At 40.1% G+C, this 27,731-nt stretch overlaps 1 protein-coding gene across 1 annotated transcript in view; it reads right to left on the minus strand.

Moving 5' to 3' along the window:
* The window catches only part of LOC139695787 (tuberin-like), a 64,752-nt gene that overhangs the window by 9,841 nt on the left and 27,180 nt on the right, over window positions 1–27,731 (minus strand). Inside the window, exons 16-27 of the mRNA XM_071594573.1 lie at window positions 22,859–23,055; window positions 22,497–22,607; window positions 20,974–21,149; window positions 20,056–20,210; window positions 19,055–19,146; window positions 15,435–15,702; window positions 11,881–11,967; window positions 7,016–7,203; window positions 5,040–5,300; window positions 3,859–4,307; window positions 2,706–3,126; window positions 1,806–2,104 (exon numbers count right to left, since the gene is read on the minus strand). Of these exons, the coding sequence (XP_071450674.1) occupies window positions 1,806–2,104; window positions 2,706–3,126; window positions 3,859–4,307; window positions 5,040–5,300; window positions 7,016–7,203; window positions 11,881–11,967; window positions 15,435–15,702; window positions 19,055–19,146; window positions 20,056–20,210; window positions 20,974–21,149; window positions 22,497–22,607; window positions 22,859–23,055 (2,704 nt within the window). The remainder of the gene's footprint in view (window positions 1–1,805; window positions 2,105–2,705; window positions 3,127–3,858; window positions 4,308–5,039; window positions 5,301–7,015; window positions 7,204–11,880; window positions 11,968–15,434; window positions 15,703–19,054; window positions 19,147–20,055; window positions 20,211–20,973; window positions 21,150–22,496; window positions 22,608–22,858; window positions 23,056–27,731) is intronic.

Raw genomic sequence — 27,731 nt, forward strand, 5'->3', positions numbered from 1 at the left:
CTTAAGAGTACAGCTTTGGGTTTTATATTCATTCCTGTATGTAGAGGAAATGATTACGGAGGCATGGGAAGAACTGGAGGTAGGAATGAAAGTGGCTGGGGAATTTGTAAAGTCAGTTGGATTCACTGTTGACCAAGCTTTAGTCTGCCAGTCAGCCAAGGCATGGCATGCATTGATGAGGAGAGAATTGATGACAGGAATGTTGAGTAAGGATGTTAAGAAAAGGTTTGTCAAATCTTTGATTTGGAGCGTAGTTACATACAGTATGGAAACGTGGTAATTGAAGCAGGAGGATAGGCGTAGATTGGAGGCTTTTGAAATGTGGGTGTGGAGAAGGATGGCGAAGGTGAAATGGACCGAAAGGGAAACAAATGAGGAGGTACTGGGTATGGTGGGCTAGGAGAGGGGACTGTTGGGGGAAATCATGAGGAGGCAGGGAAAATGGATGAAGGGCATATTAAGTGGCAGTGGGAAGTTAAAGACTGTGAGAAAGGGGAGAATGTTAGGCAAGGGGGGAAGGGGCAGGAATAGGGGATAGGGATGTTGGGCGGAATGGACGGCGATGGAATATATGCAGAAGAGAAGATGGGCCTATTGCGAGGTTGAAAGTCAGGTCGTATTTGGTTAACAAAGACAAGGGAATTGCCACTGTGCTTTTAGGTAGCTTGTGCCCATCAAAAACTGACCTAAAGCGGTAGATTACCAAAAATAATAATAATTCATTATATATTTGACATACAAACATACACTGCATTAAATGTGTCATATACTTTCTGAAATAAACTCACCACTCAAAATGAATTTTTAAGTAATTACACATGTCAACGTACCCACAGACATAGTATATGCCTGATTTATTCAAAAACAGAGCCTGATACTTCTTCTATTGTTACTGGTAAGAAGTAAATAGTTTGAAATCAAGTTTCATTGGCTGATTTATTTACAGTGACTGTCGCCTTAATTTTTTTGGAACTGTGGCAATAAGCACCCAATAAACCATGAGGTATTCAATCCATTATCATTCACATATCTCATTCCTGGGGATTAAAACCTTTTAACTGACATGGACGTTCCACTCAAGCAATCTCATCCATCCGATTTGCCCTACAATTCGCATTAACTGTGACCATTAAGGGGTTTTATCCCCTGGGACCAAATCAGCACACTGAATTGCACCCTGACCACCTATGCTTAGATTACAAATGCAGTCATGTGAGGACATGCACGATAACCTGATGACGCAGGAAGTTAGCACTCAACAATCCAGCTTTTTCGTTTATTTCATTTTAATTAGTGAGAAAAACTGGACAATCTGATGAAAAATTACCAATCACGCCTTCTTTTATAAAACACCAGGGCACCTTAGGTGCCATATTGCGTCAAAGAGAACAGAAGGGAAAAAAAATGAGGCGATTATATTTTGATTCCTCGGCCGAATAAAGGCAGGTGGAACGGACACAGGATGTGGGGGCCAGTTCCTATGACCTCTGCTTCCGCCCTGCACTTCTGGCAACTAGAAAATCATAGGGCTTGGATATTACGTGGGGCTGCCCAATATCATCTGGGATCTTAACCTAGCACTCCTCCTAAGCCTGCAGCCAAATGTCATAACCACCACACCAACATAAGGGGCAAATGGGTGGGCTACAGTACATAAAGAGGGATGTAATACTGAAGAGTTACCAGGTTGCAGGGGATTAACACTCGAGAAGAAAGGAAGGCTGGAGTCAATCAATCTTTGCTCACAAGGACTAAGGAATGGACGAACATCTACCAGTCGAAGAATTCAAAAGAAGTCAGCATACCTAGGATTGATACCGGTTCGTGGGGCTTCCTTGGCCATGGACCCACTGCCACCCCTGGGGGAGGTGCCGCCCACGCGGGATGCAGAGAAATCCCACTCCACCCGTGGCTTCCTCACTGGGCTCATCACTGAGATGGTGTGTCCCCTGTCCCTCTTGAATGCCAGGGGTGGCAGTGACGAGGGGTCGGGACGTGCACCCCCTGCAGGTTGCTGACTTGAGCTGCCCTCTGTGTTCGACCCCATCTGCTGACTGGACCCACTTATGGCATCCTCCTTCCGGTTCGCTGCCGAAGGCTTCAACTAATGAAAGATTCCAGAACAAGTGGTGGTATTATCATTGTATATCGATTGGCTTCTTCACAGAGTTCTTTTCAGCACTACCTGCAGTCCATAGCTCAGGGATATATATGCTTCGGTGAAAACAATTGCAAAAAATATCTTCACAAGGCAATTCATGGGGTGATGAATGTATTTTCTTCCAAACTTGCAGATAATTGCAGATCTGATATTAAAAAAAAACTCCTCATTCTTGATTTCTAAAAATTCTTGAATTCCAATAATTTTATTTATGAGGACAGCAGATGCATGGCATGGAATGTTTACATAGATGGCATTTATTGAATTACAAAAACATTGACGTAAATGTCCTAAAATTTCTCTTGTCCAGTAAAATTCCTTCATTTTACAGTCTGCAGTGATCCTGGGCAACTCCCTGTGTCTTACCGAGATAAAACTAACGTCATGATTGTGCAGGACAACAATAAAACCAATTAATTACAATCAATGGGTAGTGGCAGAGGTGGAAGTATGTATCCATTGAGTTTCCAGCACAACTGGCACCAATCAGTTACTTCCTGGAATTGGATCAATTAGAAGGTAGAATTGAACCCGTCCGACTCACCTTTGAATAGACTTCACTGGCGAGTGTGGCCGTTTTAGCCGCCGCCAACACTGCATGAGAAGCAAGGAGATCCTGGATTGGTGCAGCGGGCACAGTGGGAGACCTCAGGCCATCCTGCCCTCCTCCCACCCTTGTGACCCTGGCGTTGCTCGACACGAGGACTGAGGAGGATGAGGAGGAGGAGGCGGCGGGAGTGGAGGCAGCGGAGGGGCTCCTCCCGGGAAGGGGAGCGTCGGTGCCTGCGGTGGGCTGTAGGTTAGATGAGCGTGGAGGGGCCATGACGGTAGCAGGAGTGGGGGCAGTGAGACCTGGGGCCGAGCCCACGGTACTTCTTGTCACCTCCTGGTTCAGGAGCATGGACGTCCTGGGAGGTGTCGTGCCAGGACCAAATATTTCCTCTGGGATTGCCTCGTAGCTGACCCTGTGGCACGTGTGGTTCATAAGACTTCTAACAAAAATGTTTTCATGCATTTTTCAAAAACTACATTCATTTCATAGATAAAGTTACACAGCACGCAGAAAATGAAATATGCCTGTATATATATATATATATATATATATATATATATATATATATATATATATATATATATACAACAGCGATTCTATCTATCATTTTCAGAACAGGAAATATTATCAGAAACTAAATTCCAATGTTTTGCCTTAATTACAGGAATTTCAAAAGATGGCACATCATACAATAACATACATCACATTATAACAAGAATACTTCAATTCAATGTTTGTCAGATGACAAGATTCCTGTACCTCGGAGAATCTACAGTTTTACAATCATTGTTATCTTTGTTGAAATAATTTTTAATACAATTTTTCACTCAACATTGCCTTATAGGTCTGTGCTAACAATAAATTTTGAATCATCCCATTCTCACAAGCTTTGTTTGAGACCCCCCGAATTCAGCAAGGACGTACTTAAAATATTTCATTCGGGAATAATACAAATGAGCAACAAGTTATTAAATTGAAAACATTGAAGAGTGAAAACTAATAATAGACCATCATAGCTTTAGTTGACTCAAAGGCTACTTCTAATAATAATCCAATCATTATTCCCTCTGTCTGGTTCCTTAGCTTTTGGGTCCCTCAGTCATAAGAGCAATGCTCACTGGTTGAGAGTGACATCACACCTCACCTGGTGTCCTTGGTCAAGGGGATGGGCTTGTTGAGCTTCTTGGGTTCTGGTGGGCAGGGTGCCTCCGGCTTGCCATCCGCCATCCACCTCTCACCAGAGGCCGCCATGCCAGATTCCACTGGGTCACCAACGGCACCCCCCCCTGCAATCACCATGTGCGTGGTTTCACTGGCACCATCCCTCTCGTGAGCAAAGGGCGATGCTGCGAGGAAGGGGTTTCGCCAGTTGCTGTTCATCTCTGGGCTGGAGTTGGAGCGGCGCACTGGATTGCGGGCACGCCCCTCAATGGCAACAGCCACCGATGGGGACGCACGGCCCCTGACGCCCTCCTCCTCCACACCCCCCAATGGGTACGCTTCCCCCTCCTCACACTCCCCCTCGTGCTCCATGGAGTCATCCTCCTTATCAACCTCCTTCTCGGCTTTCCTCCCGGTCACCTTTGCAGATCCCTTGGGTGAAACACACTCATCACTGGCCTTCTCCAGATTTCAATGCAAAAAATAGTTCAAGGTGAGATGCCTGTCCAACGCAGTTATCTTTCCATGGCTCATTCTATACCTCAACACACAAATCATAGTTATCCACACTTTTGATAGCCAGGCCAGAAAATACTTCTTTCGGTTCCAAAATACTTATCTTCGATTGAAAATTAAATGAAATATAGACATGGGTTTCATTGATTCTTTAATCTATTGAACATACTGGCACTGTTGGTCAATGCTTAAGATTGAATGAACAATGAGAGATGAAGAATTACACATGCGAGCAGACGAGGGAAAGGCAACATGGAGCAGGATAAGTGAAGGAAGAAACAGACATACATAGAGGGCACACCTTGAGACAAAATGAATTTTTTAGAAAGATAACAGAAGGGAAGGTTCCCCAAGGAATACCCGAGCGGCAGGTGCATGTGGCCAAGTAAAGAGGAATGTGCGAGGAAGCAGAGCATCCATCAGGGTGTGCACAAAGGGGTCAAATGCATAATAAACGGAGAAGAGTGGAGGCGTGCGGTCAGCAGTGATCCACTGCCGAGTGAAATACTATTGATGAAGTCTATCTTATAGAGAATTCTGAATAGACACCAAATATTAAAGCTTCGACATTACTGCTGTACAATGTGCTAAGTGACATGGCCAAGGCACTAGTCATGAATCACCTCAAGATTTCACACAATGGCAAACCTGTAATTCGTCTTCCTTGATGGAGATGGAGTCACTCTTCTGACTGCTTCCCGAGTTCTGCCGGTCTATGGGAACCGTGGCAGGCGGGTGCTGCCCCAGTCCACTGCTGCTGTGCATGTGAGGAGACGGGCTGCTCCTCTTGGAGTGCAGTGGGGAGGGGGATGGCATGGGACTCGGGCCGAGGTGGCTCGCTCCGCCCTGTCCCACTTGGAAGGATGCGCTCACATCGGATGCCTGGTCGAAGTGGTGGTCCAGTATGGCCTACGGCACAAGGGCGGTAGTCATCAATGACAATCAAGGAAATAGACAAACAGAAACCACAGAAAGTGGAGAAGGATGTTGCGGGAGACGGAGCTGTCTCTTGCCTCAGTGAGCAGCAAAAGCCACCAAGTGTGCATTTAACTTCCATAAAAGTATTTTTAAAAAATAATTTGCATTTAAAACAACAATTAAAATTGTACAAAATGTTTACCATTCTTGTTTGACATGTTACTTAATTTTTTCAGAGTATACATTTTCCATCTTTAGAGATGAAAACCATTTTTCCAATAATATACACCAAACATTTTGTGGAATAATGTTGCAATTTTGAAATTCCTCTGTGCTTGTATTTGAATGCTGTGTTGCTTTGGACAGGTTAAGCTGGGATACCATAGCAAGTTATGAGAAATTACAAAGATTCGGAAAGACCATCTCACGCTGCTATTTTGTGCCAATGCTAGCAACAATTTGAAAATTAAACCACTGCATTTTACCATTTGGAAACTCCACTAGCAATTAAAGGAGTGTTAATCCCCGCAGAGCAGGCTATATGTGATTTGTTTTCAGCAAACTTAATTCACATTCCAGGCAGGTTCATTCCATGATAGAAGAAAAGATGAAGATACTTAACGATACTTAATAATGTATTTATAATTTCCATTGAATAAACCTTAAGCATAATTTTTTTGGCATCACCAAATGACCAAATACACACACATGATGGAATCAATAAGAGCATGGTACTAGTGAGTGTACTGCTGGGGCCATAAGATAATATGGGTCAATAATTAGTACCGTAGTTTTCCTCGGGTGCCTAGTGTTTATTAAAACATGCTTACCATACAGTTACCAGTGAGTTTGAAATAATTGTGTTTTCACTGCATTGGTTTAACATATATGTCAACTTTTGAGCAATGAGTAAACATGGGGATCGAGATGGTGCGGGGGCTAACGTACTGGCTTCCCACCCTGAGGGCGCGGGTTCAAATCCCGGCGGTGTTGAATATTTTTCAGAGGTATCTCGATCCCTACTTGAGGTGCTTTGTGGAGGGCACTTTGAGTGAGTACGCCGTCCGTCGGATGGGACGTTAAACTGCGGACCCCTTGGCGCCTTTCGTAAAGAGCAGGCTAATGCCGACGCCGGGTTTCTCTCCACCCTTCATCCTTTCCTGTCCATCCCCTATGGCGCAAATGACCTTAGCTGTCGGTCGCCTCCCCTTAAAACTACCATGAGTAAACATAAAACTGTGTAAGCTGAATTGCAAATGGGCATCAAAATGACTTCAGCCGTGAGATTAGATGCAGCTCAATGACTTCAAAGATGTGTGCAAGATGTGCCAGGGATGTACGTACTGCATGGGCATCATTTTGGAAAAGCAGATTAGATTGGCTACATAATGTCCTGATGGGTGTGCAAATATCATTCAGAGACACTCATTTAAAGCCACAGCAGAATTATGCTTGCAACATCAGAGCAAGTTGAAGCTCTCAATAGTGAGGATAGGCAGCATAAAGTCCTTGAAAAAGTCATTTTCTTGCACAAATATCATAAGGATGCTAATTCAGAGGGCACCATTAAACTCTCACACTTGCAGAAATAATAACATCAACCACATTTTCTTTGAATTGGTCATTCTATAAATACTTCAAAAGACAACACAATATATTTACTCATTCAATTCATGAGAAGGTTTTCACATATTATCATAACTTACATCATATTCGCTTTCTCCAAGATTTTCGCTATCAATTCTTTTGTGGCCTGTGACAAAATCTTGAAACTTTTTGTCCTCCTTTGACAGGGATGGCAAGAAGAGAGTGCTGATATCCGCTAGAGGAAAGTCCAGTGGAGAGGTTTGGAAGTAAGCTTGATTTTGAATTCGCATTACCCAAGAGACATCACCTAGAGAGTAAAACAGTTGAATAAAAAGTCATTTTACCTTGTATACACAGAGGATAAAGTGAAAGAAATGACTTCACATTACATCCAAGTATTACGCTGGAAAGAGACTCAACTTCATCAATTAGAGTACTTTTGCTCCTAGATATATATGTATTCCAGAGAGTAATTAACATGAACCAGAAAAGTTATTCGCTATTTAAGCATACAGGGAAAAGTACATGGAATTAGTTTAGGATTAAATAATAATTGTTCGAGGGCTACAAACACTTATCAGAATTTTTTTCTAAAGCTACGCGCTACATGGAAGTAAAAATGTAAGGAGAACAAAATTTTAAGAAGAAAATTAGCATACATTTTTTACATTGAATACCTCATCATTTAAATGGATTTACATTTTACGCAAAACTACATTTATATTTTTTAAATGCATAAGAATCACATAATTTATAGATTAAAAGCTTTATGTTTCATTTCTGCTTCAAAATAATTCCTGTCAAATTCTTTGAGCAGCATATAACCATGTATTTTGTGTACTTTTAGCATAGATTACTTGAACCATGCCTATAGTTACATTGCAAGCCAAGACACGGTTCTGTCACCCTCAAATATGTAATTTACATTGAAATCATTTGCAGTACTGTGTACTGGAAACTTCCCTCTCCACTTTTCTGAAAAATTCTGAAGACTAGCCTACACTCTTGAAACCGGCAGCAGTGATGGCGTGATCAGGTGACAAGGTAGAAATGGAAAGCAATAGGATTTCAGCATTTCTACACGCTCATTCAAATAGCTTTACTCCTGATGGTTTCCATAGCTATACTCATTACACAGCCTTGTGCTTCCCCATCGGCTATCTAGCATTACTCCTTGCACAAAGAACCATTGTGATTCACTACTGGCTTTTTTATTATTTCTCACTTTTATAAGGTCTTTTCAACAGTAATTTAACTCCATGTCAGTGTACTTTGGAAAATAAAGTTACTCTTTCAATTTTTTGAACAATATTAATTCAAAGCTGAGTGAATAATTTTAAAGGCAGGTTAACAATTATCATTTCAAAGAATATCTTCACTGCTCTTCGCTGTTGGAATATTAAAGCACTCCAAATTGCACAAGAGTGTCGCATAAAATGGCAGACCCCTTAATTTTGAGCCATAGGTAATTATATTTTAGTCCAACGGCATAATCTGGCACACATAAAAAGTTCAATCAGAGCCACAAGAGTTTTGAACAATACCCATTTGAATTGATTGCACAATTATTGTTTTATAAGAGCCTTGAACTCATAAAGATTTCTTTACACTGCCATAACTTAAAAACCAGAGATCATTCCCACACAAAAACGTCAACATTTTTTTCCATGCTATCATAACTACAGTGGCACTGGACAGTTGGAATGTTAATGATCAATAATCTAATAGTCAAGCTGATTCTTAGGCAGAGTAAAATAGAAATATAAATACATTTCTGATAAATGTATCAAAATTCCCAGACCTGACTTTGAATGACTATTCTGGACTCAAAAAATTCTTTTAAATTTGGCAAAAACATAAAAGTTATTTCATAAATATTTATTTTTCTCCAATGTTCAAGAACACTAATTAAAGCCATTTTTATAGTGGGTTGCACCAATTGGTGCTTTTGTTGCCATGGCTGAGAGAAAATATCCTTAAAACTTATCAATTTATGAAGAGTAGTGGCTATCAAATAATGTGGAACCTTGCTTAAAGAGCACCTTGCATAGCGAATAATTTGCTTAATGATAAATAATATAGGTCTCAGAAATGACTCTCTTAAAGAGTGACTTTTTGCATGAAGAGTGAAGAGGAGAGGGGGATACCCAGAATGATTGCTCTCCTGCTGCTTCAGTGTGTTTAGCACTCGGTCCGCTAGCATCTTAGTGTCACTAATGATTACACATTTTTCAGAATTTGTGTTCAGAGAGAAATTCGTAAGGAGAAAGCCTTGAGGGAACGAAAATAACTGTAGAAATGAAAATTAAAATTGTTCAAAAGATGGAATGAGGTGTGAGCATGGCTGACACAGATACATTAGGTCTACATCAGCAATGAGCACTGTCCTCAAGATTAAGGACAAAATTAAGGAGATAGGTGATTCAAAGGAATGGCAAGTACATCTCTGCAATGACTACATATCGCATTCTCAGCAATGCTGAACGGTTGCCTCTCATATGGACAAACAAAAAGCAATTGCAATATGAAACTATTTACAAGGATATCATTTATTGGAAGACAAAAGTGATTTCAGTCAACCTAGTTAATACGAGGGTCATCCGGAAAGTAGTACCCGTTCGTGCCGCATGAAGTGCTGACGACGCGAGTAGCCGCTGGACGAGGTCAGATAGCTTCAGTGGCTTGTCTGCCTTCTCTGAGCCAAGTTGCGTGACGCTAGCATTGCCTGTGTTGTTTCTGTGATTGTTTACAATGTTTAAAAAAATTGAGAACGCCGCCAGTTGTGAAGTGAGGGCAGTGATTAAATTCCTCAATGCAAGAAACGTTCGCCCATGTGATATTCATCGCCAATTAAAGGAGGTGTATGGAGACAATGTAATGGACGAGTCGTCTGTTCGGCGGTGGTGTCGCAACTTCAACATGGGGAGGGGGAACACACACGACGATGAGCGTTCGGGGAGACCGTCTGTCATTACAGACCAACTGGTGAGCTCAGTTGACGAATTCGTGAGGAACGATCGGCGCGTCACAATTGATGACATCTGTGAGCATTTTCCCAATGTTTCTCGAACAATTGTTCATGAAATTGTTAAACACCATCTGCATTATGCAAAAATTTGTGCAAGATGGGTCCCTCGCGTATCTCAATGAGCTGGCGGCGAAGGACTATGCAGCAGGAATACAGAAACTTGTCACACGTTATGACAAATGCCTTAATTTGCTTGGAGATTATGTTGAGAAGTAGTTTAAAGTATCCTCTTTCAAATAAAATTTTTTATGTTTGTTAATATTTACTTTTGTGTCTTTATTTCACGAACGGGTACTACTTTCCGGATGACCCTCGTAAAATGCCTGGATCATCAACAGCCAAAAATAGTGCGATCAAGGGGGAATCTGTGCGTGGCCCGAGAAGTTTAAGAGAAGAACCGGCATCCATGGAATTATGAGACATGGTGAAGCAGCAAGCTCCGAGTCCAAGGTAGTAGGGAACTTAATCGGTGACTTCAGGAAGCTCGTAGATTCAGAGGGTTAGCGGCCACAACGTGTTTATAATTATGACGAGATGGGTCTCCCCTGGAAGATGATGCTGAAGCGAGCCAACATTTGCACACGTAACAGAAGGAAGAGCCACTGCACTGCCCGGCCACAAACCAATGAAAGGCTGTCTCACGCTGATATTTTGTGCCAATTTACGCAATGATCTGAAAACTAAACTCTGCTTGTTTACCATTCAGGAACTCCTCTAGCAATTGATGGAGGGTTAAGTCCAAAACAGCAGACTGAATGTGATGTGGAGATCATGGGAAACTGTGGCATCGTACCATGCATATGAGGCATTGCCCTGTGTGCATGGTACAATGGGGCAGGGGCTACGTATGCCAGGAATTTATTTTAATATAATTCTGAATTGCATTTTAACAAAATTTTGAATGTTAGCAAAAACTAATGCCTCTAGAAATCTTTCAAGTAAAAAGAAATTATGTACATAGCATATATAATGAACTACTTTGATTATTTTGTGCTTTTATGAATCGAGCTCACATTCCTGGTTACTTCAGTCTGCGATAGAATGGAAGGTGAACGTGATCCATGATCCTAAGTAATTTATGCATAATTTGCTTCGAATAAACCTTGTTCAAAATTTATCTTGGAATGAATGTCATATTGCATTGCATGCATTGCATTGCATTGCATGCATTGTCATATTTTACATTAATTTATATGCAAAAATTTGCTTCACTGAACGAGTGTTTTGCTTTATGAGAAAGATCACGGAACGACTTATGCTCCTTGTATGAGGTTCCAATGTAGTACTTAAGTACTTTTTGTATTCACACTTCATAATGTGTATTGATGGGCAATTAATATTTGATTTCATGCAAATTGAAGGGTAGGAAACTGCACTAAATGGAATAGTGAAATGAAAGGAGGGAAGGGCCAACAAAGCCACTCCTTGTCTCATCATTGCATATACTGCTCACAGTTTTATTGATCATGTTTTATCTATGTGGCTTGGGAGAATTTTTTTAAATTATTACCAAACATGAAATTGATTTATCATCAAATTGATCTTTGAACTTTCTCCATGACTTGCAGATGCATTTCTGGTTGATTTTTCAGTCAAAATCATCGGCTACTATGCATTTCAAAAGATTTTCCAGACTCTATGGATTTTCATGCAACATTATACATTTCCATCACCTAGATTGACTATCTTGACCATCACTTGGTGGAAATTACGTATAAAAATTGTATAAATATCTTTGCATTCATATACACCAGCATCTTTAAATTTAACAACCTGGTTTCAGGAAAAACATCATCACCAACCCGATGATGAAGATGTTTCATTGAAGCTAGGATGTGAAATGAAGAGATGTTAGTGGGCATGGACAGAGAGATCACCTTTATCAAATACTTCCATCACTTCTCCAATCTTTGAAAACTGCAAAGAGAGATAGAAGCTAAGAAGCACCACTCATACCTGTTGGTCTTTTTATGTGTATTTCAGCCCATCCTTGGCACCAACAAGCGCAGAGCTGTTTGTCTTGATTTTCAGATTTTTCAGATCCTTAAAATGAAAAATTGCTAAATTATTAGCAGGTAAAGGAATTTTAAACAGCAGAATAAACAGTAACGCATATTGATGTAAATTATATATTGTGGTTCATAAGCCGTAAGAATTATAAGATAGAAATGCAATCTAAGTCATTTGCAATAATCAAACCCTAAATTTAAACTCCTGATGAGATGATGGAAAAGGTATAGAGAATCTAGGTTCAAACAAAAATGAATTGAGGCTATTTTTCTAGTGAAACTACCTGGTTTTACTAACATTACAATAATAAACACTTATTAATATTACACAAAAACTTTTACTAAAGGAAAAGAGACTGAAGAGCTAATATATCCAGTTGAGCCAACTAGAAAGGTAGGCTTGCAATGCTTCAATTGCTCAGTTTGCATAGTCTGTTTGATAATTTTGTTAATGCTACTATCTCGTGCCAAAACTATGTATTTATTCACCGTGTGCTGACCTGAAATGGCAAACAATTAAAGACACAAACATCAAATTAAAACATGGAATACATCATTTCCAACATCTATTTTATGTTGGAAGGTAGGTCTAAACTCGAAGGTAGATGACAGGATTTAATTTCCTGAAATTCACAAAAATCCTCCATGCTCACCACGTTTGGGCTGCATTTGATTCAGTGAAAGGAGGCTGTAAAACAGTCCTGCTTCATCTCCTTTACACAAAATATTATGAATATTATTCTCTATATCATCAATTCAGTTAGTACTTGCATTCAATACGTGCATTCCCTCCGATTCGAAGTTAGCTGGGTGCCATGGCATTTTAAATTTGAATTTTCTCTCTCACAGGTATAATTGGCTTCTGCCTTAATTAGAGATAACGTCCATCATGATGCTTATCCAGGCAGTACTGAGCAGCTTATTCAGCCGCTGATCTCTGATGAAGCAATCAATCAAAAGTGGCAGATGCAATGTCCAGCATTTTAATTTGTAACAATTTATGAGGCATGATGATGATCAATAATACTTTCCTCGGAGGTGTTTCATCTCCTTGGGGGACAGGAGAAAGGCAAAGGGGGCAGGTCTGGACTATGAGAAGGATCAGGAACACTGATTTTTCCAAGATATCCAGCAAACACATTTGTAATCAGTGCTGGTGCATTATCATGGCTGTATGCCGCCATGATATGTTGTCACACTATTTCCTAAATACATAAAAATGATACGACCCTAACTTTCCCAGCCGAGAGCACCACTTCAGTTTTTATTGGTGTTGGTGATACTGGAGATTTCCACCCGTAGCTTGCAGTTTTGTCAGAGCATGAAATGGCACAGCCAAGTTGCTGACAAGAGAAGAGGGCTTCAAGTGGGAAAATGACTGTAGTGAGATTCTCAAGAAATAGGAAGACTAAGGTCACATGAAAGTTGGAGGGTATAAGTACAACAGCTACAAAAGTTCACCTACTTAATTTTTGTCACAAGGAAGAAAATCCTGCAGCCAATAAAAATAATGAAGAGGAACTCCAGTACCGGTATTTCGGTCACCAGGTGACCATCTACGGGGAGCGAATCGAATGGGAACTTGAACTTGGAAAAAGACTATGCACCAGGCACTGTCCAAAGTCAAGAGGGTGTTCAGGCCATAGCCATTAACAACGGATACACACCCCAAATTATAGACAAATTAGTTAGAAACAAAAAAGAAAACTTGCTAATAAACATACAACACTCCTACCACAATGGGAAGACAACAATAACAAATTTATCGCATTACCTTTCAACCCCTCATTAACCCGAGGCCTTGATAAGGTATTTAAACAAATTGGCACCAAGGTCACTTACTCTAACCGTAATACTCTTCTTACGTGTTTAGGGAACCCAAAAGACCTAACACCACATTTAGACAAATCAGGTATTTACGAAATAACTTGCTCACACTGCCAACTCTCCTACATTGGACAGACGAAACGCATTCCCAAAATCAGATTTAAGGAACACATAGCACACTTTAAGAACGGACGTTTCGAAAGATCAGCGGTCGCCAAACACATTTTTGAAACTGAACACTCCATTACTCCAAACGACTTAACATTATTAAAACCGATACAACACAGTAAACTCGATGCATGCGAGAGTTTACACATTCACTTAAACAAGAATAAACTTATGAACAATGAACCAGGCATCATCAGCAGTTCACTTTTTAACTTCGTTAGTCAATTCAAAAATAGGCAGCCCCCTCCTAATAGCCACCACTCTTCCCCCACTCCTTACCACGTGACCTCAACAAACTCCCCCCCACCTACCGACCATCACTTAACCCCTCCCCCCTTGCCCCTCCAGGTATATATACCTCACCCCCCGACCTGAACACCCACTTGACTTTGGACAGTGCCTGGTGCATAGTCTTCTTCCAAGTTCAAGTTCCCATTCAATTCGCTCCCCGTAGATGGTCACCTGGTGACCGAAATACCAGTACTGGAGTTCTTCTTCATTATTTTTATTGGCTATTGGATTTTCTTCCTTGTGACAACTTGTTCAACAGCCAATAGCTACACATCCTCTAGTGTACTAAGTTTTTGTTTCAGAAGAAATTTGGCAAAATAGTAAGGATGTTAAATTAATAATAACGTTATTAAAAACAAAAGCATTTACAAAGAAATAGGAGTTGTTGACAGGCATCTAAATTAAAGATGCATAGAAAAGACTAGAGAAAACTTAAATAAGGTTTGCAGTTTTGTACGGCTGAGAAACTTAATCATTGAGTCAAAGAGATGAGGGTGGATAGGAGGCCTTTGAGAGGTGGGTGTAGAGAGGAATGGAGGAGGTAAAATGGACAGAGAGGGAAACCATCGATGAAGTTCTGGCACAGTAGGGGAAGGGAGAAATCTATGGAGAGGGATTTGAGGAAGAAAGGATGCACTGATAGGCAATGGAATGGTGAAGATAGCAATAGAGGGGAGGGAGGTAAACAAGGGGCATTTTGGGTGGAGGGATGGAAAATATGCAGAGCTTAAGTGTGAGTTTTAGCAACATGTAGTGAGGGGTTCACGGATATTTTGCCTAATATTGCTTACGGCTTAGGAGTACAGTAGTGCATTCAGCAAGGGTAGTAGACAGGACTACTCATACTTTCCCAGGTTTCCAAGGCGAACAGGTGCTTTGTAATTATTACCTTGCTTTCACGTGTACATATGATCAATGATAACATGAATTGGTGGATTGTAATTTATACATATTATCCTCTGTTCATCAGCCATGTTACTATGACTGTGATCGTATTTACATGCATACGTGCTCATCCTTTTGACTAGCCTCATGTCAGGGCAAATGTCAAAAAACCTATTTGGCCAATAAATTATCACTATAACTGATGAAGATAAATGAAAGAGGGTATTCTTCAAGAGTTTTTAATGGAGATGGCAAATTTATAACTCCCTATCTCTCAACTCTTTGATTTGGAGAAATTTCAGGTCAGGGCAGTGAAAAGGTAATCCTTACCAAACAACATGTGATCCAACTTGGAGGGCTCCGGTTCGTTTATTTCGGAGGCCAGTAAAGGCTGTGGCTTGGCCCCAGGGCCATTGCCCATTGGCCCTCCCTTCTTCATTTCCTCCTGTGGTGACAAGAGGCTGCCCCCACGATTTGAGGACCCCATGAGGGCCGCATGCGATGCCATCGCACTCAGCGCAACTTCCCCACTGGACTGACGGTAGAGTTTGTGGTGCATGTGAAGGTCATCCTTGGTCCGAGGTCCAATAGGTGCGACCTGAATGACAGAAACCAGAGGTCAATGAACAAACATCACTCAAACTGATAATTCTAATTTTCATAAATTACTTTTCTACAGCTGAAACAAGTCATGCCAGCGTGAGGTGATGAACTCTAGTGCTAGCAACGCGAATAAATAATTTCAAATCAATCTCACCGATGAGTGAAAGTCTTACTAAGAGACTATGATAAATGGTCAAAATTTCCAAAAAATATCGGAATTAATGTAATTATAATACCCCACATTACACACATTATAACAGAGTTGATAATTTAAATCTGTTAGTGTCTGATCAAGCATACGACAGTTCATAACAATTCACAGAACCTTAAAACAATTGTACAGTAATAATCATACACATATTGAAATGGATATATGTTGAGTCACTGCAATTATAATGCTAAGGTGAGTCAGAGTCACACAATCACAGTTTCAAAATGGTAATATATAGAGCGCCTAACTTAAAATTCACAAATATTGCAAAATAATGTTTCCTTCAAATTTGCAAAAACTAAGTTGCTTCTAGCATTTAACAATGCGCTCGAGGGATATCTACTTGCACAAATGGTGACATTTATGACTTTTTGGATCACAACAGATGATGTACATAATTAAAAAAATATCAACACACAAAATTCCAAAACATGATTCACATCTTAGATGAATTTTGACATTACAAGTGCCCCTAATCAAAACATGATAGAGTGGAAATTTACTGATTCCATAAAAAATATCCTACATCTGGGCAAATAGTATGCTTCTTAACAAGTAAACTGATTAATATACTCTCCCCTTATTCATGGAAAACAGTCATGAACAACAGTATAAGCAACAATATTGCTTCCTGAAATAACAACAAACTATAATTGGGGAGCAAATTGAGTAGCTTCAGGCGTGATGTGGTGGAAGTCGAACATAATGAATAACTGATCGAAGCACTTTTCCACTTGATACAATTTTTTTATTTTATGACCGGGTTTCGATGTATTACTTCATCATCAGGTGACCTGATGATGATTCAATACATCGAAATATAATTGGGGAGGTTAACTGTAAATGTTAACTCTCCTAAGTTAAATGTAATACAGTCAAATCTCGTTACTATGCCACCTGCAGGGACCGAGAAAGAGTGGCATAGTAGCCAGAGTGGCATAGTAACAAGGGTATGTTAAAACGGCTTTATTTTCTCAAGTTAACCATCAATCCAAAGCTCTTAAGAACTGTCGACCGGAAAATCTTCTTTCGGCAGATCTCGTGCATCTCATTGTCTAGCCAATCGCACGCTTGCATCACACCGGGCTTCCCGCTTCTCTCTTGCATGAACTTCCGGACGGTGCTCCAAGTGTGCTGGGCTTCCTCGACAGTTATCTCGTCATCTTTGCTTCCCACCAGCTCCACACTGCACAGCTTCTCCTCCCCTATCACCTCCAAAGTGTAAGACTCGCCAGTCGCGAGGTGCTTGTCGGCTTCGAGAAAGTCAGACAGCTCGATCTCCCCCTTCTCATGTATCTTTTCCTCGGTAGGCAGAGCTTCCCAGATCTTGAGCAGCTCTGCATCCCGTGCCTCAGTTTGGATCTCTTCAAAGAACTTGGTCTTCGCATAACAATTCCAGATCGTCGACTGGCCAACCCATTCCCAAGCATGCTGGGAGACTAGTAAGGCGTCGAGCAACGTGAACTTGAACTCCTTTCCCTCACCCATGGCCTCAAGCTGGCGGCATAGCAGGAGGTTCTTGTAGTGGCAATTGAAGTTCTTTATGATTCCTTGATCCATAGGTTACAAATTGGCTGTCGTGTTAGGTGGGAAGAAGACCAGTTGGACGTTCCTCAGCTGGAGCTCGGGAGGGTGGCCAGAGAAGTTATTGAGACAGACCAGCACTCCTGCAGCAGTTCCTGCTGGCCGAGTCGTCCGTCCCAAGCACGCAATATCTCCTGGAAAAGCTCTGCCATCATCCACGCCTTCGAGTTTGCCTCGTCCAGGTTGAAGACTTTGTCTGCGGAGACCTGCCTGAGTAAGGGCCGTTGTTGCCACTCAGGAAGGGATTGCGAATCCACCGCTCCAGCTTCACCCTGCACTGTCTTGAACGTGATGCCGCGACGCTTCTTGAAATCATCCAACCAACCGTCGCTCGCCATCAAGTCCAGGATGTGCATCAGCTCGGCCAGTTTCATCGCCTTCTCGTTGATCAGGTTGCCGCTGACAGGCAGATTCTGTCCTCTTGTTTGCTTCAGCCACATGAGCACTCCCTCGTCAAGCTTCAGGTACTGAGTCTGCGTCAACTTCATGTGCTTCGATGGAACTCCAGCTTTGATTGCAACCTGGATTGTACCCTCCTTGCTGAGAGTGCCCTTCACGGTGGCCCTCTTCACTTCGACGCCCCATTTCTTGCTAATATCCCGGGCCAACTTGGACTGATTCGGCTCCTTCTTCACGGCATCGCTGATCTCCTTCAGGGGAAAGTCTGTTCGCTTGCGTTTCTGAGCTGATATTATGGGCTGAATTTTTAAAAAATTGATGTCACTGTTGTGCACGTACGTATTGAGTTATTTCGTGCACAGCTGGACTGTAGTTCGTCGCTTTGCCCTTGGGACGCGAGCGTAATAATCGAGCACCGTGCAGAAATGCAGACTTTTTCACGACTCGTGCCTTGTAACAGTCACACAACAGTGGCATAGTAGCGAGAGTAAGGGGTGGCATAGTAAATTTATTTTGCATTGAATTTCGTCGGGACCGAGCAAAAGTGGCATAATAGCGAGAGTGGCATAGTAGCGAGGTGGCATAGTAACGAGATTTGACTGTATATGTATTAATGGTGTTCTGGTTCCATTCTCTACATGTCCCAGTCTTTGATTCTAGGGCAAGAATAAGATATTGGGATTGACTACTCCAAAAGTTGAAAATTGATCCCAATTAAGATAAAAATTAAGTTTAAACAAATCTAGAGCAAAATAAATTCACAAATGAATTTACAAGTTACTAAAAAATCACAGATATAACGTAACACATTAATGCGTAATGAATGACTGCTCAGGTCTGCCGCTTGATAACTCTATATTTAGTTCAAATAATGAATGCATCCATCGGGATTCCAAGCAACCCCAACATTTTTCAAATCTGGCATGATCAAACCATCTACGACAGAACACATGCATACAATTCAGAGTTGTTGCCTTTACTTTATCACATTAGTTTCACCAATTGTCTGGTAGTGGCACGCACAGTCTTGAAGAACTCAAGAGTAGAGCCAAACCAGATCTGACCTAATTGAACTCTGAGATGAACAAAAAGGAAGTTTAAAAAGATCAAGTCACCACTCTCATAGGAAGATTTGGCAATTAGGTGCACTTACATCACTGCTAACACTCCGTTGGATTGCCGACTTATGTCTCCGCCTTGATGGAGTGAGGTCCAAGTCTGCAATAGTGTCTGTTGGACTTGTTTCTATGAAGAATAATTCATAAACATGGGATTAGGACGGAATGAACTTCAATTTAAAACATCATTTCCATCACATGGCATACTTATGCTTGCATCATGTCTGAATTCACCAATAAGTACACTCTAATGTAAAAGCTTCGAATTGAAAGTTTAACTCTACGAGTTTCCAATTACTCGTGAATAAAAACTGAGTCTAATCATAACAGATAATGAAGTGCCTCCATCAATAAAGCACTATGGACTAATTTGAACAATCACAACTGCACAGAAAGTGCTATGAGTGAATGAATCTATATTTTTTTATCACTGATGATTGCATTTGTCTTTCAGTAATGCATAACTATGGAAGGTGGCAACAATGAATTTTAAATTACGCATTATCTCTTCATCTAAAGTCATCGATGACACATAATAGGCACATAAATTCACACTTTATTAGCACAGATTTACAAATGAGTTGACTGGCATGCATTACCTTATGGTCAATTTTTATTTTCACAAAATCTGAAGTTGTCAAAGTTTAAAGGCACAATGTCTTTGTGAATTATTTTGAAGAACATGATCTATTTATTAGAAATGGGACTAAATCATGAATTTGACTTTCACAGCAGGTGTACATAGAATAATTGGTACTCAACGTAAATGGCTTTTACCATAAAATGCTAATGTTTTTAACTTAAACTCTTTATTATTATTTAAGATTGAAATTTCACATCTATACCATATTCATTTCCGTTATTTCTGTCAAAAAAGTAAATGGATCAAAATTACTGTAGTTTTCATGCTACTTAAGTTTAGACAAGTTCTGAAGACATTTATTGATGCACTTCCATTTGAAGACCGAAGCTGTTCCAAAATTACATTTGCAATAAATTGTGGGTGAATGAATCAAGCGACACTAATGGACCTCACCTTTTTCAGCCTTGAACAACATCCAGCACTTCTCACAGAGCCCATTCTTGAGGGGCTTTTGGCTATATCCACTAGTCGTCACTGTGATCACCTTGTTGCCAAGGATCCAAGTCATGGACTGGCCATCAGCTAGAAGGAAGTCCACAGCGGAGTGCCTGTTTGGACACAAAAACACGTGGCCTCCACACATGAGGATGAACACATATAAACTGACTTCAGTGCAATATTACTCGCATACATGCACATAAATTCATCAGTCAATATTGTATATTTGAAAATAATACTTCATTTCAAACAAAACGTAAAATATACCTAAGCAATTGTAAAAATAATTTGATGATTAAATAGAATTTTAAAAAATTTTATAAATAAAAGAGAAAGGCTTCCAATTTTGTAGCTATACTGAGTCAAAACAGATCTTCCACCATTAAGGCTGGAAAGATATTTTTAGTTTAATAGTACAGAGTATGTTTTCAAATTGTTTAGGAAAGTGAAGGTTAGGCAAATTAGTCTAATAACTGTTCCCAAAGATCCACAGGATACTTGCATTCTATTCACCAAATTCAACCAAGACAGCATTTATTACTTACTATGCAATGCAGGCAACAATAGCAAAGTATTCAACATGAAATTTCACCCTTTCCCCAGTATTTGCTCTTTCAATGGATTTGAAGGCTATAATCAGATGGCAACACAATTGGTGAGCTATTCCTCAATTTTGATTCCTAATTCCTCAAGTTTGATGGTTAGGCTAAGAGCACCATTTTGAAAACTGTGGCACAGTCGCAATAAACAAAATGGCAGTCATCATCATGGACTGATTGTAATCAGTGATTGATTGAGAGAGAGTTAGTGTGCTTACATATTGAAAGAAATTTCATACATGCATGCCCTTCACGAAATCATGCAAGGGATTACCTCTTGGGCAAAGTAGAGCAACTGGAGAATGTATATCTGGCCATCAGATCTATACAAGTTTCGGTGAGTTCCATGTGGAAATTCATGAGGGCCTCATCGATTGCTGGCTTCAAGTCTGCAGAGCGCCCTCCCTCCCGCGTAGCACCAGGCAGGGGCCTCTCCCTCCGTCGACTGCCCTGTGGGGGAGAGCAAAGTCATCAGGAAGAGGCAATGGGAAACACCAGCTTTTATGAGAGGAGACTAACTTAAATGTCTTCCTCTGTCGTTGGAATTTGGTTTTGAGAGAGAGGGACATGAATTTCACAATGAGGATTTAAAAAAAAATTGAATGCATGAAAAATCAAAGTACATAAATGTTTTAATCTAAAATTAGAAGTCATTTTCTGGCTGATACAATCATCAAATTATCCTCAACTTTCCATGTGCATGGGTAGTTCAATAATTTCTTAGAAAAGCCAAGAGACAGCACTTGTAGTATCGGAAAGGTTTGCTTTTGGTAAGCTTCATCTCTCACTAGACTGCGCTCAAAGTTTCAACTATATGTATCCATTATGTGCTTTCATTTACATAGTCAACTGAAGTCGTTTCAGATGCTCTTCAGAAAGGACTTCCTTCGAAATGATTGACAAAATCCACAACATGGTTTTGAGTGATGGACGACTCAAGAGTTAACAATATAACTGAGGCAACGGGAATATCACAAGTACAGTGTTTTCAATTTGGCACAAAAAATTGGGTATGAAAAAATGTTAACAAAATAGGTTCCACATTTGCTCTCAGTGGAGAATAAATGCAGTTGCGTGGTTCATTCAGAGGCTGGTTTGGCAACTTTCCATTGCAATCCTGATGAGTTACCGCATCAATGCATAACTGAGGACAAAACATGGATACACCACTACATTCCAGAGATAAAGGAACAGTGGGTTTTTACTGACAACCTAGAAGGCGAAGATGGTGAGATCAGCAGACGGTCAGCGGATGGCCATGGTTTATCAGGATGCCCACAAAATCATTCACATCAATGAGCGATCACAAAAGACAAACAATAAATGGAGATTACTATGTCTGGTCAGTGCACTGGTTAAGCAAAGAAATCGAGAAAAAACATATTCATTTGGCCAATAAATGGCTCAGCTGAAAAGGATTCACGTTGAACGACGAGTTGGTCCCCAACACAATTGCCTCTTTTGAGGACCTTCTGAATCCCTACTGTTTTGGATGGTTTTAAAAAGTCGGAGAAATGCTGGGAAAAGTGGATCGAGCTTAAAGGAGATTATGTTGAAAAATACAAAAAATCTACCAAATAATTTTTCTGGTTTTTTCCTAAGGACTTTCTGATCGAACCACATCCTAAGATATACTTATAAAATTCAATCATCAGTCATTGACATATAAAAGCAGGGAAATCCTCATTTAGGTGAAGGATAGCAGCAGGCCATCTGTTTTTTCTAACAGCTGACAAGGCCATTCTTGACTTACACTACGGACAATACAACACACCAAATGGATAAAATGAACCAGACCTGTTCTGTTAGACTTGAGCTTCTCTTTCTGTTGGAAGAATCTTCATTGACTAATTCTGTTTTCATAATTTGCCCCTCTTCAAAAGGAACAAGAACATTAGCTTTGAGGCCCTGAAAAAAATGAGAAGCACTTGATAATGTGTATATTTTGCTTAGTATGGAAATACAAATACAATGCTACAGCTATTTGTGATAACTTATTGTTGAAAAAATACGCTTGCCATCAATATGCATTTAAATGACAATACAAATAATTTTTATCGCACAAAAATGTAAGAATGAAGTCAAATGTACTTAAACTCCGCAGGGAGTTCTACAAGCAATGTCAACAGCCAACCATTCTGATAAACAGACCTACTTACAGTTGTGATAAACTTCACAAAGTCTCGACGAAATGGCAGCCGACACTTTAGGAACCAAACAGCAATGACATGGTGGGCCAGAGACACAGTGTAATGGTTGTACTTGAAAGGGTTGGTGTACGGGAGGGCAATGGCGAATATCGACAGGTACTGGTCACCAACAAAGCTTGCAAACACCTTGGGTAGTCTTGTTAGAGCTGCCAGAGATGGAAGGGAGAAAAAATATTTTTATTCATTTGGTTAAGGGCTGTTGGTTAATCAAAAATCTAAATGCTCCGAAGGTATGAAACACTCAATTTTGTTGAGACATTACAACTGTTGAACACATTTTTGCATTGCCTCATAAAAGACATAGATTTACTCGGCTCCGTCCCCTTCCTTTAGAAAGCATTTTCATGAGAACTACTTACATGAGAATAACTCATGATATTAGATGAACCACAAGTCTTTTCTCTTAAAAACCCTCTCCCATAAAATGCCAACCCGCCACAATATCACAAAATACAAAAAGAATACTTCATGGTTAAATAAGACCCACAAGGAGTACCCATTAATTTGCAAGGCAGTATTTATTGAGTGGCTGAACCTTGCAAGGCAGCGGAGCAGATTCAAAAGAGATGAAAATCACAGAGATACACTTTTTTTAGGATCTTCTGCTAGAAAATGCACAACTTCCATTGGCACCTTTCCCTTACTCATTTCACACCAATTGTACCAGATACGTGAATTTTGATATCCTTCCCATTTCTTACTTGATTAATTAAAAAACACTGGTTCTCAGCTATTTTTTTATTTGTAGCCATGACCCTCTAATAATTTTCAAGTTTCATTAAAAACTATAATGAGCACATTATTAACGATTGTTTACATAAAGAAAAAATAAAAATTTAAGTTTCACTAAAACAGCTATGTCCGTAAAGAAAGCTCATGTTCCTGGAAACAAACGGAAAACTATTGATTTCATCAATCAACTCAGCACAGTCAAATGCAATGTCTTTTACACAGGCAGTCACTCGCGTCAAAACTTTAATGTTATTAGAGTCTTTAAGAAAGACTAAGGCGATCAATGCTCTAAATTGGCCAATGATAGTTTGGCTGGTTCCAGAACTAACTACAGCTGGCAGGCATTTACGGTTTTCCTTTGGTGCTTGAATTGGCAAGTGCCAATAAACAAGAAGCTGTGAGATTCCCGGACACAATCCCAGTAATTAATGAAAGTGGTTCCTCCCCTCCCTCAGCTTGTTTGTAATGTCAACGAGACTGGACTATTTTGAGAAAGAATGCCCCGTCGCTCCTTCTACTTTAGGGAAGAGAAAAATGCATTCGATCTAAAGAATTTAAAGATGAACTCACACTGTCCCTTGGAGGAAATGCATCTGGTGGCTTTAAATCGAAAACACTGCTGGTTCACACACTCCATGAGCAATGAAGGCTAGTGACTAGTAATAAAAAGGCCTGGGTAGATTGAGAAATATTCTGGGGATAGCTAATCATTTATTTTTGCTCCATTGTCCTGGCCTACCATACTGGAAAAGAGGGAACCAAAAGCTTTAATGAACCACAAGTGTTAACCGGACATGGAAACTTTAACTCCTACTTAAACTTCATAGGGAAATGTTTTACCCCTCTGTGTAACTGTGGAAAAGAAGACACAGCAGAACACAGAGTGGAGGATTGTGTTTTCTATGAGACAGAGCGGCAACTCTTATGGAACAATATGGAAGAGAAGCTAACGAGCTTTAGGGAAATGATTACATTCTGCCTACAGAACAACAATAACCTGCTCGGAAAATTTGCAATAAGAAAACCAGCAAATAGTGAACCACAACAAGCGAACTAACTGGGAAATATTTTGTGTAAAATTTTGTGTAAAATGTAGCAATGTATTCTATACGTCTATTGAGTGATTTTTTTTTCTTTTCTTGAATTGTTTATCATTAGTTTAACTCCCAACATATATAAGCACCTGTAGATGTTAAAATTTTAGAAAAACTTTCCTTATGTCTGATTATTTTTGTCTGTTTTGTTATGTATGTTGTTTCCTTATGTCTCATTATTGTTTGTAAAAAGGGGAACTAAGATTCAAAGGAATCCCCAGCTAACTGTGAAGTAAAATAAAAGTGGACCCAGGAAACCATTGGTCAAATGGGTCCAAAAATTAAAATTAAGCTTTAATGCAGCTTCCTACTGCAGAAGGACACCCACAGAGTTTAACTGACATCATAGCACCTCTTCCTTATAAGGACAGTTCACTTGCCCCTAATGCAACACGAGCACTTCAGCCCATGGGCTGATGAGCAATGGTTACGTTCAAAGCTTCATATTTAGGGCAAACATTTCAACAACTCTTTGACTCAGTTGGTGGTGATAGGAAAGAATACATTTTTCATTTTGGAATACTAGTGCCATCATGTCAGCCATTGAAAATGTATGGCATGCCGGAGAGTCCAGTGAAACCAATTGCTCGAATGGAGTTAGACGTGGGGTACGACTGGAAGCAGTTCATGCATTCATGACATTTATCAATGTCATTTTGCATGATATAACCAACATCACCATATTGACTATAGAAGTGGGAATGAGTTGTCCGATGAAGACCTGATGAAAATTTCCTTGAACCAAGACGCAGAAGGAAGTGCAGATGCCATGAGGACCTGAGAAACTTGCAGAACAATTGGGAACAAGAGAAGCTCTACCTGATGGACTCGACCCACTCTGCACTTGATCAAGTTTATGAAAATGACCCTAACTTTGCACATAGCAGCAGTGTGAGGCATCAATGTGTTGAGAGGCTCAAGTTGCTCAAAGAAAAACTTCATAGGGTGAGCAAAAAGAAAGGCCAGTCCACTTGGGATGCTTTTATAAAGAAGCAACAGACAGAGCCAACAAGAGTTGAATATGATAAAACATTAGCAGAACCTTAAATAATGTAATTAATGTAATTTTTAATCCATTACAGCAATGTTAAAAATCATTTTTCTTTTTTGAAGAAAGCCATTTCTATTTAAATTAGGTTTTTGATGCTTCTTGAACTATATACATTCTATCATTATTACATACATCAAAGTGATACAAAAACAGTTTCTGGCATAAATACTTTTACTATTCACAAGTTTTTCACTCATTGATTGCACATATTGGCACGGCATTGGTGATGGTTGCCTCTGTCCTTATGCTTTTCTTGTGGGAGGATTCTTTGCACTTTTAATGACAAGTGGCCATGGAAAGGGAATCTCAGCCACTGTGGCTGATTTTCTGTAGATGTGGGAAAACTATACATGGCAAACTTGGCTAAATGGGATAGTTTCTTACTGTGAAGTTTATCAATTAACTCTTCTCTATAACAATTGTTCACTGCAATTTGTTTTATGATACTTCGTTCTTTAAGAGTGTTCTCACAAAGAATCCTCCCAAAAGAAAGGTGAGACCAGCCTTCTATAATAAAAACAAATTAAGCCACCTGTTATGCCACACGAAGGACCAAGTTGAACCCATACACAAGAGTGGGGTGAGCAAACTCCTCTGCAAAGACTGCAACCGGATGCATACATAGGCGAGACGGGAAGGAGATTTGAGACGAGAGTAAAGGAGCACCGAGCATGCTTTGGAAACAACATCTCCACGTCACTCTTCGCCAGACACCTGAGAGATTGTGGCCACAGTAGCGATTTCATCCCTGAAATGCTGCACTTTGAGAAGAAAGGTCACCGCCTCGATCCTCTGGAGCAATTAGAAATCCTTCAGCACATGGATTACGGAGATGTTTTGAGCAACGATTTTCTTTGCCCTTCACGTTCTCCGTTATTTCATTTCCCCTCACCCCTCGGCCAACTAACCTGACACCAAGCAAACCTCTTCAACAATGTAGTAACCCCTCCTCCCAGCCCGCTACTGAATCGGCTGACTAATTACCCAATCCGCTCTTCCCGCTCACATCACCCATTCCCCCACTTTTCTTTCTACATTCTTTTTACCCTCATAATGAAGGAATTCCCCAAAGTTAAACCTGAAACTATTATGTTAATTGTATTACCATATTTTCCCATCGATCAGGCGCACCTTATGCATTACGCACAACCAGAACTTTGTGGTTACAATGAATTTGTATAGATACTGCGTGCCCAGGGCTTCATAGTTATCTTGAACTTGTAGAGATGCCGTGCATCTGTATATATGTATTGTGTGTAAAAATATGTCTATATTTAATACTAATAGGTGTTTACAACCAATGAATACATGGGATCATAGTTGCCAGTGGCTATATCTACCGCAAGTATACAGAAGATTAGAGCCAGGTGATTGAAATCAATTCCAATTAACAGAGGGATCAAAAAGTAAACAATATTTACAAGCCAACACAATATGCCGCCTTACTGCTCTTTTGCTATGATTCCTAAGTCGAAATGAGACACAGGCTTACGTGCCCTTTCATTTGCTTAATAAATTAACTTTCAGCATATCAAGTATAAAAAAAAGAATGAATGAAATAGAATTTTCTCGTTTTGTTGGCTTTACCTCACTTTGTTAGTATTGGCGCCCATCTGTCCTATACACCCTTCCAAGTTCCATGAAAGTGCTGCCTACCTGGTCATTGATTCAAACCTGAATTGTCTTAAGCTTCTATAATTTAAAATTTTTTCAAGAAAATTACCCATGGAGAAGAAAATCGTATTCAGTGATGTTTAAGCTAGAAGTCATCAATTTTGCCAAAGGAAAAGGAAATTGCGAGGCTGCCAGGATTTATCCATTGAAAGATCTTTTAAATCAAAGTTACATTCTAGTTGGGAAAGGTGGATGATGAAAGACTACACAGAATCGGGAAGGATAAAAAGGGTGTCTTATGACGAAATAAGCCGGTGGATCCTGGAAAGTT

The sequence above is a fragment of the Hetaerina americana genome, unplaced genomic scaffold, assembly GCF_022747635.1.
Source record: "Hetaerina americana unplaced genomic scaffold, ioHetAmer1.1.p SCAF_64, whole genome shotgun sequence".
Classification (NCBI taxonomy): domain Eukaryota; kingdom Metazoa; phylum Arthropoda; class Insecta; order Odonata; family Calopterygidae; genus Hetaerina; species Hetaerina americana.